We start from the raw sequence: 20662 nt of genomic DNA on the forward strand, positions 1-20662 counted from the left end.
TAATTTGTCACAAGGGCATGACTTGATTTTTCTCTTGGCTGTCATGGAGTTTTAATGAAATTTAATTGACTGGCGGCATGATGATGATGATATATATCATGTTCAAACGTGTGCCACGGAGCTGACTGACTAACTTGGTAAACAATCGCTATCAGTAGTTTTAATTGGTTCAGTGTTCATTCGTGTATAAAGACTAAACTGAGCCAGCATTGTTATCGGCCGCCATGTTTCTTTAAAATACTTGCAATGAGTGGAACTCCAGAGCGAGGCTGACATTGAGGCCATGCTTTTAAGGTGGCATTGTTCACCCATACTAAAACCATAGTATGAGATGCCATTCAAGATTTGCCATTTTAGAACGTCTTAGACTAAATCAGCATGGCACTGGCTTAGCTTGTTAGTCCCCGTTCGGACGAAGTCTGAAAACGGGGACTTATAATTCGGCCTCCGTCCGTGCATCTGTGCGTGCGTGTATCCATCCAGAGTCATATCTCAGAATTCCTTGGGCCAATTCCGTTTATGCTTTGCATGTGCCTAGTACTTTATGTGGGACATATGCACATGCAGTGGTTTAGCGACTCGATTCAAAATGGCCGACTGGCAGCCATCATGTTTTTTGAAAATGTTGTATTTTGGACATGTTTTGTCAGTTTTCATTCAAACTTGGTACATAGATTATACATGTTAGAATACATGTCCATGACGATTTATTTCACAATTGGATCAAAGATAGCCGATTGGCAGCCATCTTGTTTTTTGAATATGTTGTATTTTGGACATGCTTTGTCAGTTTTTATTCAAATTTAGTACATAGATCATACATGTTAGGATACATGTCCCCGACCGTCCGTGAGTTCCTGAGTCTTTCCATCCGTCCGTGTGTCCGTCCGTCAGTCTGTCCAGAGTCATATTTCAGAATCCTGTGGCCCGATTCCGTTCATTCTTTGCATGTGCCTAGTACCTTATGTGGTACATATGCACATGCAGTGGTTTAGCGATTCAATTCAAAATGGCCGACTGGCAGCCATCTTGTTTTTTGAAAATGTTGTATTTTGGACATGCTTTGTCAGTTGTCATTCAAACTTGGTACATAGATTATACATGTTAGGATACATGTCCATGACGATTTATTACGCAATTGGATCAAAGATGGTCGACTGGTAGGCATCTTGTTGTTGTTTTTTATGCGGTATCTTGGACGTGCTCTGTCAGTTTTCATTCAAATTTGGCACATACATGTACTTTATACATGTTAGGATGCATGTCCATGACAATTTGTTTCAAAATCTGGTCAAGGATGGCCGATTGACAGCCATCTGACTTTTTGGCCTTACTACTTCCACAATTTATGTACCATTTTCATTTGTATTTGGCACATACATCATAATCATAATCAGATCAAAGATGGCCGGATAACGACTGTTTTTATTTTTGGCCATATTACTACTACACGGAACACATGTTTTGATGTAAATAAACAATCTGTTGTATACGCCACTTGGAACTCAAGTTTCAAGGACACGCTCTCGAGAACCCCTCCGCTTTAATATGACAAGCTCAAAGAGAACTTTAAAAAATTTAACGGGGACTGTGTCATTTTCAATGACTTGTTCATACATGTTTCAACGCCGGCTTAACTATAAAGTGGGTCTCCAAACAGGCTTTTTGGCACATGTGTGAACACGGTATTACTGATGTATATGTTTATTTTTGGGGGATTTTTTAAACAGGAAGAAACACGAAAGCATCGTTTGCATTCACACACGTCTCTTCCGGGGAACCCCTCATTCCCAGCCACGGCCGAGGCTCAGGCTAGTTGCACAGGGTCTCCTCTGGGGCCTCGGGCACTGAATGCCAACGGGGATGCTGGCAGCCAAGCCGCCGATCTCGGGGCAGGGCACACATTGCAACCCCCCTACTTTCAGCCAGCCAGGGTTCGTCGCGCGGTAATGGTACAATGGTAATGAATTTCCCCTTGTATCCGGTCTCCACTGTGGGTTTTGACTCCCTTCTTACCGACCCACAGGCGGTGGGATCCAAAGCAACCCTGTCGGCACGTCTCTCCCTGTCTGTCCGAGTGCAGAGTGGGGCACATGGCGCGCAAATGGTGTTGATGGGCAGACATTGGTCACCCGGCTATGCGATTACAATCTTAAGCTTAATTAGAATAAATATTAGTGTTTATTTATTACTTCAGCCACAAAACAGATAGATCAAAGGAAATTGGTCAGTGATTCTATGAGTTAGTACATCCATTAGTACATGTACACTTTGAAGTACGGATTCTCTTTTTAGATATAGAAATCTGTACATGGAAAAGTACTTTTGAGATTGGAATAATTTGTTTATCAGACCTTGTGACTTTGCCTGGATGTTGTCTATATTTAGCCTCATACATGATACATTGACATTTACTTGTGATTCACTTTGCATACTACTCTCTGGATAACATGCTTTTTAAAAGCATTCTGATAATACATTAGAGGTATTACAAGACAGTAGTAATGAAGATGAAGGTCACCAGATTTCCAGGTCACTACAAGAGATAGAGGAGGTAGCTAGTTTGGTTTATTTTGATTGTCCTTTGAAAACTTGACCTCATATCTCCCATATCTTATTTCTCACATGTTGCATTGTTACAGTTGTAACAATGTAGCCTAAATTGTTTTATTTTAGTTACTTGTCAAGTTGTACACTAAAAAGAAACAGATTGTAATAGTATTAGTACTAAGTTATTCAAATTGATATGGCCATACCTTTAGACCATTTTTGTTAATTAGCGGTGTTGCTCTTGCTCTTGTAATCAAAATAGAACATTACTCTTGGTTCTGATTTTTAGTCCACTTGCCACTGTTCATCTCTCCAGTGATCTGAGGATAATACATGTAGTTGTTGCTATAACAACAAGTTGACATTTGAACTCAGTTATATTAGAGAAAATATATTTATGATTTTGCTTGCTCTAATGTGGAAACCACTTGTTTAGGAATGTGGATATTTGCAAGTTATTATCTAGCCACATTGTTATACTCTTGAGATATATTTGGTAATGATAGTTTTTTTGCTTCCTACTTTCTTATCTTTGGCTTCACATGTAAGGTAAAACAACTACAACAAGAACTAGAATTAAAACATAATTGGGCTAGGGCTGCTCTTAGAGAAACACTGGGCAAAGAGGTATAATTTTGCTTTATTTAATTTTCTACATTAATTCACACCAGTTTGCTGCACTCTGTTTTTGTATCTCAAATTCTATGTTTTTGTTTGTGACACATACGTGTGTATTTTGGTCATTATAATTGGTGTTTTTGTTGCCATTGTCACCTTATCCCAATTTGCTGTGTTGAATCCCTGTGTCTGGTTTCATAATATTTTTTACATAACTTTTGGTTGATGTTGTTGACAGTTGTCATGCATTAATCAAAGTTAATTTATAAATATCATTAGCTACTGTGGTGGATATCAGCTTTGTGTTAATTATTCATCTCTTTACTGCTACAAGAACAACCCTGGATTGGTTGAATTGTCAAATGGGAAAGTTTACATTTCTGATTTTTGTTTTCAGATGTCAAGTCTTGCTGTCCGTACTCGCTATTTCTGTTTCATCACTGGATTCATATTTGTTTCTATGTGTGAAAATTGTTACCATTCTGACTCTCAGAAAATAATTTGAATTTAATTTTAGATTAACTAGAATCAGAGACATTTCTATTGAGCAAAAAATCACACTACCAAGATGACCTGATAATAGGTCACATGTTGTTAGTACCTGGTAGTCTGAGATAATACAGTGTTTATTTATGATTATAGTACCCCAGTGAACCCTCTTGTACCCTCTGTATATTGTGTCATCTCACTGAAGGGAAGACTGGTTCTACTAGACTGTAATAAGCTGCATCTTAATAACACAGTTGGATACTAACTTTATCTGCTTGTCTTCCTCACAAAATGTCACATTACTTTTAACTAAATTCTTATATCATTAATTGCACAATTCCCATACATTGCACGTTTACATTTAAAGCTGCAGGAATCGTCTTCCTCCTCCTCGTCAGAAGATGCTGATGATGAAGATTCCTCTGAAAGTGGGACAGAGGAGATGGATCAGAGTCCTGTTATTAAAGTCACTCATCAGATAATAGATGATAGCACACCTAATGAGGTAGTGATAACACTGCATGTTACATGAGTTCACAGTTGTTATGAGCCTTGTACAATGAATCTGCTTGCACACAGCTTCAGAACATATTTATGACAATGTTTGACACTCATAACAGGGTACAGTTATGCTATGCATGTAGTTATAATGCTGTAGTTATGGTTTTGTTGTTTGCTGTCTTGTAATTGTCATCACACTGAGAGCACAGTTTTCATAATAAATGTAATTTTCAATTTTAGAATGCAGGCCATGGAGATGATTGTTCTTCATCATTGTTTTCCCATGATATCTGCTCTCTTAATTGAACATTCATTATTTTGGTGGCAATTTTGGTGGCAAAAACTCTTATTACCACTTCATGCAGTGCTTGTATTGCTGATATATTGTGTTCAAATTATTGCATTATTAATCTATTCTACTAACTTTTTATGTTCTCTCCACTTGATTTAATTGTAAATGACTGCATGTTATTTAAACAAATTATCCAACATAATGGTTTGTGTCCTGTTCTGTGTTGTATGTCTACCTGTCATGCTTTAACCTCTCCATTGCTAATCATATACACTGTTACCATGGTGATGTAGTATTCAATAAATGCATCCAGATAATTCATATGACATAGAGAATTTCAAACATTTTCACATCAATATGTGTTCATAGGGATATGCTTTTCAACTTTTTTTATGCTCTAAAGTTCAGATAACTACCGGTATATGCAAAGTTGCAACAGTGGTCTATGTCATTTTTCAGAAATTTACTTTATTTTGCAAAAGACAAATGTTCCTGAATATCATGATTTTTTTAGCAGTGAACATTTTAGTGTTATCCTTAAAGTTGCATTACCAGTAGTACTTTCTATTATTTGAAGAAAATTTCTCCTGTAAGCACCATAAGCATCATAACGCTTTATAAATATAAATAAAATATAAATTATAAATTTTATACAGTTCATGAGAAATTTTTATATATACAAATGTCTCTTGGTTAAAATTATGTTTGATTTGGTGATTAGATACTGTGACTTTGTTTCTTCTGTGCTCCAATATTTTAGAATTTGGTGCCAAATTAACTTATTTTATCATTTTTCATAGTAATTACAATAATCAATGGAAAGTGTTCAGCTTATAATACAAAGCTGGAATGTAATTTTAAGACAGCTAGCATATATAAATTCTATTAAATTGTGAAGTTTTATTAATTTGGGTTTAAATATAACTCTTTAAACACAGTCACCCCCCACACACATATTAATATAAGACTATTGCAGTGTATATATTACTGATCACTGTTAACATTGGACATCCAAAAACAATCAGCAAAATAAGGATGTGAATACTCATGATCAAATTATTTCAAAACTATGTGAACACTTCATATCAGAATCTAGGTCTTGTTTAAATTTTTAAATCATCTGAGTAATTCATCTTGTTTTATGTGTGTGTTTTTTTATAGATCAAAAAGAAAGCGTCGGAAGATGAATCAGAAGATGAGGATGAGGTAAGACATTTTCTTAACTCTCACTGAAACATTTAAATGTAGTTTTACAGATTGAAAATAATCATGACATTTCAGTCTCTGTATGGTAGACCTGATCATTATGACATGTACTAATGTAATAATTACACTTTTCAGGATGATGAAAGTGGTGTTTCTGATTTGGAAGATCTTGATCCAAAGGAAAAAAAGAAAAGAGAAAAGGAGAAAGAAAAGGAGAAAGAAAAGAAGGAACGAGAGAAGCGTGAGTCTTCATTCAAGTCTGTCAACTTGTTTCACCCCACATTGACTATTATTAGAGTCCTACAGCAAATTAAACACCATTCAGACCTGTGTGGATTGAATTGGAAATTTTCTATTTTGCAAAATGAAATATGTTTGTCTCTAAACCATGTGTTTCAGTCTGATGAACCAAACACACAATAGACATATATTTGAATTTTTATGTAGCAACAACTGTGATAACATTCAGAGTTACTTGTATACATTTCTAATATGATTATAAACCAATTAGGTCAAATGTTGTATTGTTTGAAAAAAATTTGTTCAAGCATTTGACATGCCATTTCTTAAACATACTTAATAACCAGTTAATTTATTTTTGGAACCATTAATGTGTTTATGATTATAGAGACACTATATTTTTTTTGAGGCATTTATTGTAGCTGTCCTCACACTTCTCAGCAGTAATTCAGCACCCATTTGTGATAGTATAATGGAGAAACAAAACCAGTACATTGCCATGATATAGTTTGCAGTATTAAAAACTGTAACGGTATATGCAACTTTAAAATGAAAGGCCACTTTGGCGATGACTTTTACTATCAGTATTAAGCAGGGACATTCAGATTGATCACAAACAATTATCAAAAAAATAAATTGTTTAGTCACCGAATTTTAAAAGATGGTCAGTCAGGGACGTCACATTCTCATGGGTTGTAATGTGGAAAAATAATACCTGGCTTTGTGTTTCTTTATGTTGCTGATACTGCATGATATGTGTAATAAACATGAATATGCACACTTTGTCATCTGAAGTCAATTGTTTTTTAGGTTGTAATTAATATATAATTAATTAATTACAGAGAAACAACTTGAAAAAGAGAGAAAGGAAAAGGAGAAAGCAGAGAAAGAAAGGTTGAAACAAGAGAAAGAAGAGGAGAAGAAACGGAAAAAAGAAGAAGAATTAAGAAAGAAAGAAGAAGAAAAAAAGAGAAAAGAGGAGGAAAAGAAGAAACGAGAAGAAGAGAAGAAGAAAATTGCTGCTGCGAAGAAAGCAAAAACAAAGACAAAGAAAAAAGAATTTGAAGATGAAGAAGAGTCAGACGATGAGGATGAGGAAGAGGAAGATGACGAGTCAGATGAGGAATCAGAAGAGGAAAAACCTAAAAAGATGATGAACCAAAAGAAGGGCAAAGAAGAAGCCAAAAAAGCAAAGGCCAAAGAAGAAACCAAAAAGAAAGAAGCAGCTAAAAAAAAGAAAAGAGTTCAGGAATCTGAATCCGAGGATGATGAAAGTGAAGAAGAAGGTAAGATTAGTTCCACATATATCATCATTCTGGTTGTTACGCACCACATTGTGATAGCAAAAACACAACACATAGTTATCTGAACACTTGCCTGAAGTAACCATCTGAACCCAGGTATATGGAGTGACATTGATACTAACTACTGCTGTTTTCATTAGTTCCCAAGCCTAAATCCAAGGATAAAAAAACCACAGATATATTTGGTAGAAGCAAGGCTGCTCCCAAAAAAATTGAAGAATCTGAAGATGATGATGATGATGATGAGTCAGAAGATGAAGAAGAAGTTTTAAATAAAAAGAAAGATAAAGAAAAGTCCACTCAGCAGGAATCACCTTCCAAGGTATGTTTACAGTGTACTGGATGATGCATAGTATAAACACATGCACTTGTATTGTTTTAAATTATTAGGGTTGTACAAACCCATTTGTTTACCTAATCATACCTACCAGAAAGTCCATGGAAATAATAAATTCCATTTATTACTTGTTAGGCAGAGTAGCACGCTCACTGGAGGTGGGGAAGCACCAACGGCTGAAATGTATATTTTTCGACACAAAAAAAAAGTTAAAAAAAATGAGAGAAATCTAAAACTACTCACTAACAAATAGTCTTGTCCCAGGATAAACCACTTAGGTGACTCTTCAGGGGCCGGGTGCCTTGAGAGTAGCCCTCCCAATTTAGAGAGGCTTACTAAAGCCGATTGACTGAACAATAAAAAAATCGGGCCCCAACAATTTTAATGTATCAAAAGCAGTATATTGCTGCAGTCCGAGAGCGCCAATCAAAACTAGCGGCATCAAGCAAAGTAGGCTGGTTTCGGCTGAAGACACTATCGTGCTAACGCTTTCGTGCATAGGGCCCCTTGGCGGTGCTGGCTGGGTCAAGGAACACTGTCTGACCTGTCACCACTGGACCCAACCTGTAGAGACCCTCCTGCATCGCTTGGAGGTCTCTCAGGTAATAGTTAATGAAGACATTCTGAGATCTCCAGAACCCTGCTCGAGCGAGGCCCCAGACATCAAAGCCAATGAGTTAGGTATCCCGCGCACCTCCTGTGCCTTCACCTGGTGGCGTTCCAAAGAAACCGATGAAGAAGCAGTTAAATTATACGCTTCCACGACCGTATCAACAATACACCGTGAAATGGTGATATTCGAAGCCCCGCCCATAACAGACAAACATGCGCTTCTCACTGCTCCTAGACACCTTGGTGCGGTCGCAGTACCAGCTCAGAGCTCGGACCAGCTCAGGCGTGGGATGACGATTGGGGTCACGCCCTGGGATTCGATTCTTGGCAAGAAAGCCCAGCTGAGTCTTCAAAATAACTGGTGAGTTCATAAAGGAGGCACATCCGTCACTAAAGGACAGTGCCCCTATCTCTGAGTGCCGCCTACCTGGCGCCAGAGGCAAAGGAAAAACAGTTATCATAGTGACATATTTCATGTCTGCCTTATCTATAGGCTCGAAGGGGGGTGTCGTAACGCCGATGGAACGACAAGGCCCAGTCAGGAGGGTTGGCTAGCCCCTTGGCGAGTACCCTCTTCGAGCAGAAAGATAGTTGTACCATAATAGAACTCGGAGCCAGTTTCAGTCCAGCAGATTCTGATAAAACTGGGAATAAAACAAGAATCCAAGAATTGTCAATATAGATTTTCCTTGATCAAATAAATATAGGAAAAAATCGACTACCCCACTAATAGAGGGACTAAGATGATCAATCTCCCTTCCGTCACACCAATGAGTGTACAGTCTCCATCTATATTCGTACAACCGTCTGGTGTCGTCCGACTGTGCCGAAGCGAGGAACTTGGACAACTCTGCAGAAAAGCCTTGCGCCTGCACGAGTTTGTTGATAGCCTCCTCTGGCAGGGATAACAGATCCGAAAGATTTGGCAGCTTCACAGGCGACTCGACTAGAAGTTCCAGCAACATTGGGAACCAGACCTTTGCTGGCAAATTGGGCGCCACCAAAGTCAGAAGTCTGGCATGATGTTATCAAGGAACTGGGAAGACCACTGAAAATCACAGAGGTACCTGGTAAACTTTGTGTGATACTAGGGGACCCGGAGTACGATTGGCCGATCAACTTTGTTTGCTCACTGATCAGAAACCACATATACTACTCAAAATGGAAGAAACAGAAACCTAACTATGCAAATTACTTACTTAAGCATCTTTTTCAAATTGAGAGTGTGTTCACCAAACAAAAAGAGAAAGAAATGTCACACAAAAAGAAGTCTTCCCTGATACCATTTTTAAAGTAACATCTTCATATGGATTAGAAGACAGGTGGGCTTGAGTCGTAACTTCTCCAACACTTGGTGCACTAGATGGAAGGGTGGAAAAGCGTAAGCGTCTATGTGACTCCAAGAGATTGATAGAGCGTCCATGGCGAAAGCGTTTGTCTCAGGGAGGAATGACACGTACGTCTTGAGCTTGGCAATACAGTGATTGGCAAACAGATCTATCCGGGGCCCATCAGAGTCGAAAAAGCCGGTCCACCACCCATTGGGGGATCTGCCTCTCGGTGTTCTAGAATCAAATACGTCTCGAGAGGGCGTCCGAGAAGGTGGTGAGCCGATAGCTTCACCTGGTTTTTCAGACACCGAAGGAGAATCTCCTCCGCTAGCTTTAACAATGTGGGGGAACACGTCCCCCATCCTTGTTGATGTATGACACTACTGAGGTGTTGTCTGTTCGAAGCAGGACTCTGTGATGGTGTGCGACTTCCTGAAAATGTTTTTCAGAGACAGTAGGACGGTCTGCAACTCCAACCAATTGATGTGGTGGCCCAAATATGCAGATGGCCAAGTCCCTTGGACCTGAAGATCCATCAGATGAGCTCCCCATCCCTGGAGCGACGCATCTGTAATGAGAGTCAGCGAGGGAGTCGTCGGATCTAGGGGTATACCCGTTTCCAAGTTCTGTGTGTCCTGCCACCAAAGGAGGGCCGCCGTTGCTTGATCCGACAGTTGAACCCTGAGCATCAAGTCCCACATGTGGACTCTGTAGTCCAGTAACAGTGTTGCTGCCAGGCTGCGTCATCGCGACATTCTCGCAAAATTCACAGCAATGACGCGTTATTTTACAAACCCTGGGCCACAGTTGACGCACTAAAATAGCGAGCCATGTCGCGCATTTTGCTTATCACTGGGTCATTGCCTTGGTATACCCAGTTATTTTCGTGATTGAGTCAATGTAAAGTAAACATTGCTGCGATTTTTTTACACAAATTTGATTGGCAGAAAGACGCACTGCGTCGATGGTGTTCCCCAGTCACATTGTCAGGGATACAAGTAAAACTCTTAGTTGTTGCTGCGCATCTACCGAACGTGCAAGTCATAGCGGGTCGGCAACTTACGGCAGGGCGACAAAAGCGTATTACGCTTTTTTTCCCCCAAGTAATGGGGCTTCTAATTTATTGCAAAAAAGGTTCAAGTCATCATGTAACCATGATCAAGATGTCAGCAATGCCGAAACGACCGCCAAGTCGCCTGAAGTTCAAGTTGAACAAGGTGAACCTTCGTCTAAAAAGAAAAAGACGTTTGAACGCCAATATCAGGCTAGCTGGGAACAAAACCTAAAATATGGCATTTTTGTGGAAACTATTGTACACATAACACCGTGGCTTACTTCCTTATTTGCTTAAACTTGCGAAAATAGCTTTGGTTTTGCCAGTACAAACCGCTGATTGTGAACGCGGATTTTCCGTACAAAATAAAATCAAAACAAAGACACGAAACCACTTAGAAGCAGAAAAACTGCATGTATTGTCACTGATGTCATTTGATGTTGCCTTTGAGAAATAAAGTTGGTTGAAATTGATTTTGAACTGCTCTATTGTTGTCTCCCAAAAAATGCAGATGTCTCACAAAATTAACGTGCATGGGACACATTGTCTCCTAACAAAAAAATCCTGGATGCAACACTGCAGTAAGCACCACTGAATCGGACGAGACTGGAGAGCTGCTAACGGAACCAGACGGCGAACTGAAGTCAAATTGCCAATAAGCCGCATCAGTTCGCGCATTGACGCCGATCCCGTTGACCAGAGTTGGCTGGCGAGCTCTACAAGAGAGTCCCATCGCTCCTGAGAAGGGCGAACAAGCCCTTGCTCTGTGTCGAACTGCATACCCCAAAAAAACAGGCTGTGGGACGGTATTGGGTTGGACTTGGGGTGGAGGAGCATTTGCGTGAGTCGTATGTGCTCCACTAAAACCTCCCTGTCTCGGTTGTGTAATAACCAGTCGTCGAGATATGGGTTCATGACGACCGGTGTAGCAGCTGGGTCACCTGTCTTAGCACTCTGGTGAAGACGTACGATGCCGTGCACAGGCCGAAAGGGAGGGCAGTAAACTCGTAAACTTTGCTCTCTAATGGGAATCTGACATACCGAATCCATGAGTGGTGAATGGGAATGTAAGCTTCGCTCAAATCCAGCAACACCAATCGCCTGAGTGCACTAACAGAAGTATCGTAGCTGGTGTTTCCATTTGGAAGCACTTGAGTTCCACAAACTTGTTCAGCCGACTGAGGTCTAGGACCGGACGCCACCCCCCCCCCCAAACTCTTGGGAACGAGGAAGATGTGGGAAAGAACCCTGGCACTAAATGGGGGTTCCCCACTAGGCGTATCGTCCTTTTCTCAAGAAGGCTTGCTACTTCCTGTCGGATCGTCTCCGCCTTGACCTCGTCCCTCAGCAAAAGACCTAAAGGAGGATGAGGAGTCAGAGGAGGAGGAGACTTGAGAGGAATCTGATACCCACGCGACACTACTGTGAGCGTCCAGGGATCGGAAATTCTCCTGCGCCAAGCTGGTATGTGCTGCATAAGGCACGATCCCACTGGAAGGTGTGGACGGGGGTTCAGAGCTAGTGCTTCCCGAACTCCAGCTTCTAAGGACTACGGGAAGGGAGACCAAAAGTCGTACCACCATCCATGTCCCCAGAAGTGTCAGAACGCCCACCACCAACGCCACATTTCCTGGGCTTTTTCTGACGCTTCCTGCTACCAGTCTTCTTCTGCCCCTTCGAAGGAGACTATGGGCGCTTTGATCCTCGCTGGTTGTGGCCCCGAGCGGTGGACTTACTGCCTGGGCTACCTTGCGGTTTTAGTTTGACCGGATGACCAGGAGGACTAGCTACCTTGGCCAAAAGGAACAATTGCTTCAATTGGATATGCTGATCCTCGGCAACCGCCAAACTGTTCATCACATCCACTAACCGGTCACCAAATAGCCAGTCACGCTACCAAGGCCTTCTCCGCAGGCGATCGAACTTGTCTCCCGCTGGAGTAGGATAGGCGCACAGACCCAGAACCGCTCAACCAAAGTATGGACATATATCGCACATAACGACTCTCTGCGCCGCCAGGAACTGGCCCATCTGCCTGAGGATCGAGGTTCGTTGCTGAGCACTCAGACGGTCAGAACTTAGCAAAGAAACCATTCTATAAAATTGATGGGTCTAAGTTCCACCCGTAAAGCCTGTAGGCACTGGTGCCAGTCAAATGAAAAGGTGCCCAGGGGAGTTGGCCAGCGGGCGTGATCTCCACACCTGCAATGGGAGAGGAGAGCGCCAATGAAAATGGGTCCAAAGGGGACACTCTCCCATCCGGGGGGTGGGATTACCACCAGCCCCGCACGAAACAAATGTCTCGCAGCCGTCACTGCCCGGTTCACAAGCTGCAACCTTAACTGCATATTAGTAAGGGACAGCTGGTATCCTGTGACTGCTCCGACAAAGCGGGGGCGAGTAACGACAGAGCGCTCGCCCCCCTCCTGTTGGGGGAAGTGGTAGCTGCACCCCATAAGAGGGTTGCATACCACCCTGTACAGGGTACCAACACTGGAGTCCCCTCCCCTCACAGAGTCATAAATGGGGGAACTCTAAACCTGTACTCTTGCCGTTTGCTTGTAAAAGCGGAGTTGAAAAATATATCTGCATCATTGAAGCGGAAACAAGAGAGAATGAACTGACTGGGCCTCACACGCTCGAGCACCTTGAGGGTGACCCCTCAGGAGAGGCCCTATTTTCTATAGGGAATGCTACCCTAGGGTGTTCTTTGTGAACAGAGTATATTCCCTATTGTGTCCGTTCGGGGCAGTAATCTGTAGTTAAGCCTAACGAGTAATAAATGAAATTTATTATTTCCACAGACTTTCTGGTAGGTGATGTAGTAAACACTGCATACATTTAATGTGTTAGTATTACCCACAATGCAGTTTGACAATGCAGGCTACTACAATGTAAAATTACTATAAAATTGTCCTCCAATATCGTCTTTCAGTCCTTTGATTTTATAAATTTAATCGTGAATTGATATATTGTAATTTGTTTGTTTGAAAACACACTGAATAATCCATCAGTCTCAATTGAAAACTAAGAATAAAAGCAGCTAATACACTTGAAATTACATCTGTGGACTAGTCCTATTTGTCACTTTTCAAAATGTGCCAAGACAATTTGATAGGGAGATTTATAGTTTTTCATGATCATTTTTTTCGGCAGTGATGTAAAATTATTTTCATTCAGATTAGTTAGCTAAATACACAAGTTTTTTTGGTGTGTGTCTGTATATATATTTGTCTATATGTTTATATATGTCTGCGCCACCATTATCTTGAGAACCAATCATCACATTTCAATAAAACTTAGTACACAGATTTTTAGTTTTGGGTCAAAATCCCATGCATATTAATATCTCTCCATCTTCAATAATGTTGTTTTGATTTCCTTAGCTTTTTAAAAGTGAATCTATGATATATCATGTTATGTAACACTATTATTGTCCACATTAATAAATCATTATGTTTTGTATAATATTATGCATATATCACTGCATATGGTTTATCACACACTTACCATACATTTACATACAATAGTAATTATTCCTTTGTTTTTTTTCTCAAAATCATTGTGATAATGTTAAACTTGCTGCCGCTGTGTCATGAGTAAGTCTCATTTGTTACATTTAGTTTGCTGCATTCAATTCTACACTCACTCCTGTGTTTGTTTTTCATCACTGCACTATTGATATTCTCTTACTTCTGCATTTGAATGCCCCTTGACTCTTCAACTTGTGTGTGTGTAATGTCTTAGCATAACTAGTTTGAGTAGATGTTTTTGTCGTATTTGTAGATGTATTGAGTTCTTATCAATATTTGACTCTGACTTCTACTTTTTCTTCTGTGTATGAGGTGCTGTTTTAGCACATCTACCAAATTATGACCTGAATTTATGACCTAGTTTTGCATAAGCCCTAAAGGTCACACATCTTGGTACTTTCTTGGGGTACAACATTGCTATCAATGAGAACCTCTTTGAAAACCACGTCTGATTACTTTGATGTCGTACATATAGGTGCTGTAGGTGGAACTCTCTCAGATTTGTTCATTTCGTGATGATATCTTCAATTTTCTGATTTTCATGAATATTTTTATCATATTTGGTAAAGAATTATATTTTCGACTTCTTGTTGGAAACTGCAAGTTCAATTGCTTTAATATAATATATATAGACACTAAAGGTGGACTTCTCTCGGATTTTTTCCTATTGTGATATCTTCAATTCTTTGAAGAAATGTGCATTGCTAAAAGCAAAGCTATCTCAACCAAGAGGCTGCTTGTTAATAATTTGTGTTATTTTGTTTTGTTGTTTTGTTTGTTATATTTTGCTGTAACCCAGTTTTTGCCATTTATATGTTTATTTTATCGAAAAAACATGTATAAATGTATATAGTTTTCCCAGAGCTAAGTTAAGTAGAATAAATCAGTCTGCCCTGCTTTCCAGTCATGTGGCATTCGCAGTTAACACAAAAAAGTCAGGTGAGACAACAGTGACCAAAATGTCTGGTTGTATAGAAATTATTATGTTTTTGCCATTGTAGCATAATATAACCCAGGAATAAGCCAGGATGTGTGATTTAAACATGCATTGCAACGTATATATTGTATATTTTCTCTCAGATAGTTGATTGTTCTATTGGCTTATATTACAACAATATAAAATACTATATTTTGCATTTCAGTGGAAATTTTGGCAGAAACAGAATCAAACAGAGTCAGAAAAAAAGAAACAGGAGGAAGCTGCAGCAGCTAAGCAAGCACAATCACAAGAAAAAAGCAAAACATGTGTCATACTCTAGCTGTTATACTTAGTTTGCCATGTCTGATTGTGATGAGAACTTGAATGAATAATCAATCACAATTATTATGTGTGTGCATCAACCAATCATATTTACTGGTGTATGAATTGTTAAAATTGTGATTTGTCAAGTTTACAATGAATGTCCAATGACACTAAATATGTAAATAATTACTACACATCAGCCAATCAGGCGTGTGTGAATGTATATAGTGATGTTTTATGCTGAGCGAGGTTTCATTTTGTACAGTGAGAAAACATGATTCCATCCATCTGTTTACATTTCAGTTTTGAAACAAACTTTTTACTATTATTTGAAAACCTGGAATATAAATTATCTTTATAGTCTTAACCTTCTCGCTCCTTTCTCTGATTTGATGGAATAATCCACTATAGATATGAATTGTAAGTGACTGTAAAATAGGCTAAGAGTAGCTTTACTAAACAGTATGGAGATCAATCATATTTACAGTAATAACCACAAAGATTGGTTGTTAGAATCGACACATACTGTGTTGTGTTCATAGACTAATCCAAATGTGACATCATCTGTCTACTTTGGCTATTGTCTTGTATTTTAAATCATTTTTTTTATTCTGTATTTGTAAAGCTGTCATTTTTAATGAGCATGCTGTAAGTTAGTATATAGCACTGTCAACTCCATAGCTGAATTCATTCAATGAGGACAGCTGAAATATCTGCTGTAATTTTATGTCTTCCACATTTCATGTATGGCCATAAATACAAATTTGTAAGTTTTAAAAACTGTCAAAGCAACCTCGTACTTTACCCCTTTTATTTACCTGTTCACAGAGACATGCAATTTAATTTGCTGTCTGAAGTATTCCTAGGAAGTATGTATTGTTGAATATTCCCATATACATGCTGTGCTAATTTAAATAAAACATTTGTCCTACAAGTATATAGAAGCAATAGGTTAAAAAAATGTGGTGTTAATCACCAACCAATTTTCATAATGTGACATGCTTGGGGTTTGGTATTGATGTCATTGACAGATATGTATCATAAATACTGCAGTGATGCCCTCATAGATATAAGAGAAGAACAGCTTGAACTGACAAATGAAACTTACTCACTGAATTACATGGATACATCTAATAAGTATGTCCTTATTTTAACCACCAGTAATTATTTCAGTGTATCAAGTCATGCCTCAAGACCCACCTCCTCCCTCAATGCTGTGTTTACAAGTAGACATGGATGATTTTCTTGACAATCAGTTTGATTGTTTGTTTAATTTCCAAAAATAGAAATCTTGCCAGAAATCATTTACAAAAAATTATTTGAATGTACTTATTTTTTGGACTGTGCTATTTATTTTCAATTTACTTTGCTCACTGTATTCAACCTTGATGGTGAACTACTGTATTTACTCTATTATTAGAAGCACATCAACAGTAAGGAGACTGCTTCTGATAATAACATACCAGTAGTACTGAAATAAATGTCTGTGCCTCTGATAGATTACCAGGTATTATATATCATGACATTATACCAAATATTATGTCAATATTATCTTTTAAATACTACCATTCTGCATTCTTTATAATTATTTATACAGTAAAATCATAATTATGTTACAAATAAAGCCAATGATGTTGACAGTAATTTACAATAAGCAAAGTACTCAGACTGAACATTTTCAGTTGACTGTGAACTTAGGTTATAAAAGTATAATTATTTGAATGATTTTAAGCAATTCAAAGAATGTTGATATTTATTTAGAAATTAATGAAATCAACGAGATATGCAAACTAAGATTATCAAAACATTTTATTAAATTTTACCACTATGATTTATTCAGGAAACCTATTTTATATTTAAATTTCTGGTGATTCAATAAGTAATTTTTTTGATGTTTGCTTTTGAAAAACTGTAAATGCCATTGTATATTATTGTGAAATAAGTTTGTTTTTTTTAAAGAAAGGGACACTGTTATGCGTCTAATTTGTACAAATGAATACAATGTGTATATAAAAAGTAACATGATTGCCATTTCAAGTTATGTAGATACAAGTGTAACATTTTCTCTGTTACTCCCAGATTTCTGTTATGAATTGTTCTAATAACAATATCTTTAAAAGATGGAAATAAATATTCCAAGGTTTCCTATACCACCAGTATTCATTGTATTGAATTTTCAGTAAGATTTCACAGAAAACATGTGCCCTCATTTAGTATAAATTGAATTTCTTGTCCACATTAAATGAAATGAGGCTAATGTCTAGAGGTGATTTGTCATGGATTATAGTGTCACTTATGAGATATATTTAACGTTAAAATGGGCTCAGGTGTTGGAAAAGCTATTTAAAGGAAAAGTCAAGGCTAACAATATAACGCTCCCAGATGAAAGAGCTCAGCAAATGTAAGAAAATGCAATTTACAGTTTCTTGTATCATTTTTTTCATTCTCCAGATATTCAACTTTTCATCAGTGTTATGTAGTCCGCCATCTTGTTTCTTTAGCAAAGGATTGTTGGTAAAGTATGACGACAAATCAACTGTTGAGAAAAGTTGAATCTTTAAAATATGGTAGCATACATGTACCAGTGCAAAACCTGTATATAAAATAGTTGTCATAGCAACATAACTGAAAATATTCATTTTTATGCATACATTTTATACAATTTATTGTTGCGATTAGGCTATACATGTAATATATAACCTGTAGACACACAAAAAGAGGACAAAAAAGTGTCACTCTATTTTTAACGATCAAAATAATGATTTTTATTTATTTAACATTTTTGGCAATATCTCTATTTTTTGTGTATTTGTAACATTCTAATTTCCATTAATATAATTATATACGTGAGTAATATGCACATCAAAAATTTTAACTAATTCGCATCAGTATTTCTCCTGTTATAGATGAAAGCTTTTTTTCAATTTTTACACAACAGAAGTGAAATCAAAAAACTGTTAATTGTATTCTCCTACATTTGCCAAGCTCTTTCAACTGGGAGCATTATGTTGTTTGCTTTGACTTTGACCAATTAAAAAAAAAGTTGCAAGGACATCGGAACATCGTGTACATTTTGACAACTCTTATAATTGGCAATAACAAAAACAATAAAAATTTATATATTGTTATTACTTATTATGTAGCGTGACAATAGACAATAGCAAAATACATGTAGCTATATACAAGTCCAGAAGTAATCATACCACACTGCATATTAGTCCCCGTTCGAATGCAGTCCGAAAAACGGGGACTAATGGATTGACCTCTGTGCATGCGTGTGTGCGTGCCTAGACCAATTACATTCTAACTTCATACATAATATTATACATATGCACATCAATTTGTTTCACGATCTGATTTAAGATGGCTGAATGACAGCCATTTTTATACTGAAAAATCATGGATTTTGTTCAAACGTGGTATATACATTGGACATTATGGGACATTGATGCACATCATTTTGTTTTTCAGATAAGATTCAAAATGGCCGGCTTGTGGCCATTTTGTTTAATGAATGTGGTTCTAGTGCCATATCTCTGACTTGCTGTGACTGATTATGTTCAAATTTTAAATATTCATTATACATTACATCATTGATATACAGATATATTGGTTTGATTATTCTATTCAAAGTGGCCAACGGGTGGCCATTTAGGGGCTAAAAAATTATCAAATATCAAGCATTTCTGGCCTTTGTGGATGGATTTTGTTCAACCTTTGTACATACATTAGACAGGGGTTCCTGATGCACGTCATTTTATTTTTCAGATCTTATTCAGAATGGCTGACTGGCAGCCATTTTGTTTTAATGAATGGGCTTCTGGTGCCATATCTCTGACATGCTTTGACTGATTATGTTAAAATTTTATATATTCATTATACATCATGTTATAGATATATAGATGTATTCAAAATGGCTGATGCGTTTGCAGAGCAATATCTGTCAATATAGACAAGTACTCATTTGGCAATCAGATACAAGCGATGTCAATCACTTTTGTGCTAAAAAATCATCAAATATCAATCATTTATAGATGGAATTTGTTCAAAATTTGTATAAACATTACCTATTATGGGTTTCTGATGCACGTAATTTTATTTTTCAGATTAGACTTAAAATGGCGGACTGGTGGCCATTTTGTTTTAATAATTGTGCTTTGAATGTACATAACTCTGACGATCAGATACCAGTGTCAATCATTTTATTGTTAAACAATCATCATAATCATATTCCTGACATGTTTATATTCCAAATATATTACTATAAACAAAACTATATATCTTAAATTTGATAACTAACAGGGACTGTGCAAGACTCGTGTTCTGCTTTATTCTACATTTATTTAAAATGTCAGATTTGTTAATTTTGTGCCAATATTTTTAATTCTCTATTTTCAGCGACTGATATTGTTAAATATTTATTGAAAACTACAAGCCCTATTATATTGATAATTGATATGTAGGGTGCTTTCGTGATGAAACTTCTTGAACCAAGAATAAAGGGCTTAAATGTGCATTGAAAAGTGTTGTGAAGTGAAGGCAGTATCCATTTCCATATTTCGCTGTTTTGGAATGTATTCTGACAGAGTCTTGTGTGGTCAACATTTTTCTATCATTTTTTGCAGTGTTTAGTATTTTGCGATATTACAGATTTCTTTCCAACAATAAATAATTTCTAGTACCGAGAAATGTTTCACAGCTGGGAGAGATTCATGACGACATATGCCATCATTAGTATTACATTTCCATTAGAATCAATTTTGTCTTAATATAAATATAGTTGCAAAAAATAACAAGAAAATAATCAACATATAAAATATAGAAAGAATTGTATATTGCTGCACAATTAGAATGATATATTTGTAGATGTACATTGGTATCTAACATTCTTGTTGGGACATATTACACATTACTGTCACAGTGTGCAATGACAAATTTTATTGATGATTTGGTAATCCTTTGGTATTAGTAAACATATATTACATGGATTTATTGTGAATCTTGGAATGTTTTTATACGTGCTTGGTAATGTGATCCATGTTGTGTGGCCAGTCCATCTGAGCTGGTAAAACTAATATTTGTTTGGATTTTCGCTATACACATGTAAATGGCGTGAAAATTATTCTAGACTAGTTAAGTTAACAAAGTGTCATGTGAGCTTTTAACAAACAGCGTATAAATGTTACCTATGTTACTGTTTTGTCGAAATTCGTAGTGCAAATAGAAAAGTCATGTTTGTTTGGAAATTTGACCTAAGTTGTCGTATCAAACCCCGTTATTTAAAAATTGGAAAAAAATGTCAAAAATTTATGAAAAGGTAGTGGAATGAAAAGTGATTGGAAAAGTATCCAG

General features: G+C 37.5%; 1 protein-coding gene across 6 annotated transcripts in view; it reads left to right on the forward strand.

The window, feature by feature from the left end:
• LOC100378895 (uncharacterized) overlaps window positions 1–17460 on the forward strand; it is a 68042-nt gene extending 50582 nt beyond the window's left edge. For 2 of the 6 annotated variants that reach the window (XM_085505143.1, XM_085505146.1), the window contains 6 exons: window positions 4025–4162; window positions 5612–5656; window positions 5792–5897; window positions 6739–7182; window positions 7341–7522; window positions 15210–17460. In XM_085505143.1, the coding sequence (XP_085361269.1) occupies window positions 4025–4162; window positions 5612–5656; window positions 5792–5897; window positions 6739–7182; window positions 7341–7522; window positions 15210–15326 (1032 nt within the window). In that variant the 3' untranslated portion in view covers window positions 15327–17460. The remainder of the gene's footprint in view (window positions 1–4024; window positions 4163–5611; window positions 5657–5791; window positions 5898–6738; window positions 7183–7340; window positions 7523–15209) is intronic. The other 4 variants (XM_085505147.1, XM_085505148.1, XM_085505144.1 and 1 more) reach the window with 3 other exon arrangements.
• Window positions 17461–20662: the final 3202 nt, after the last annotated feature.

The sequence above is a fragment of the Saccoglossus kowalevskii genome, chromosome 11 (genome assembly GCF_978046115.1).
Source record: "Saccoglossus kowalevskii chromosome 11, keSacKowa6.1, whole genome shotgun sequence".
Classification (NCBI taxonomy): Eukaryota; Metazoa; Hemichordata; class Enteropneusta; family Harrimaniidae; genus Saccoglossus; species Saccoglossus kowalevskii.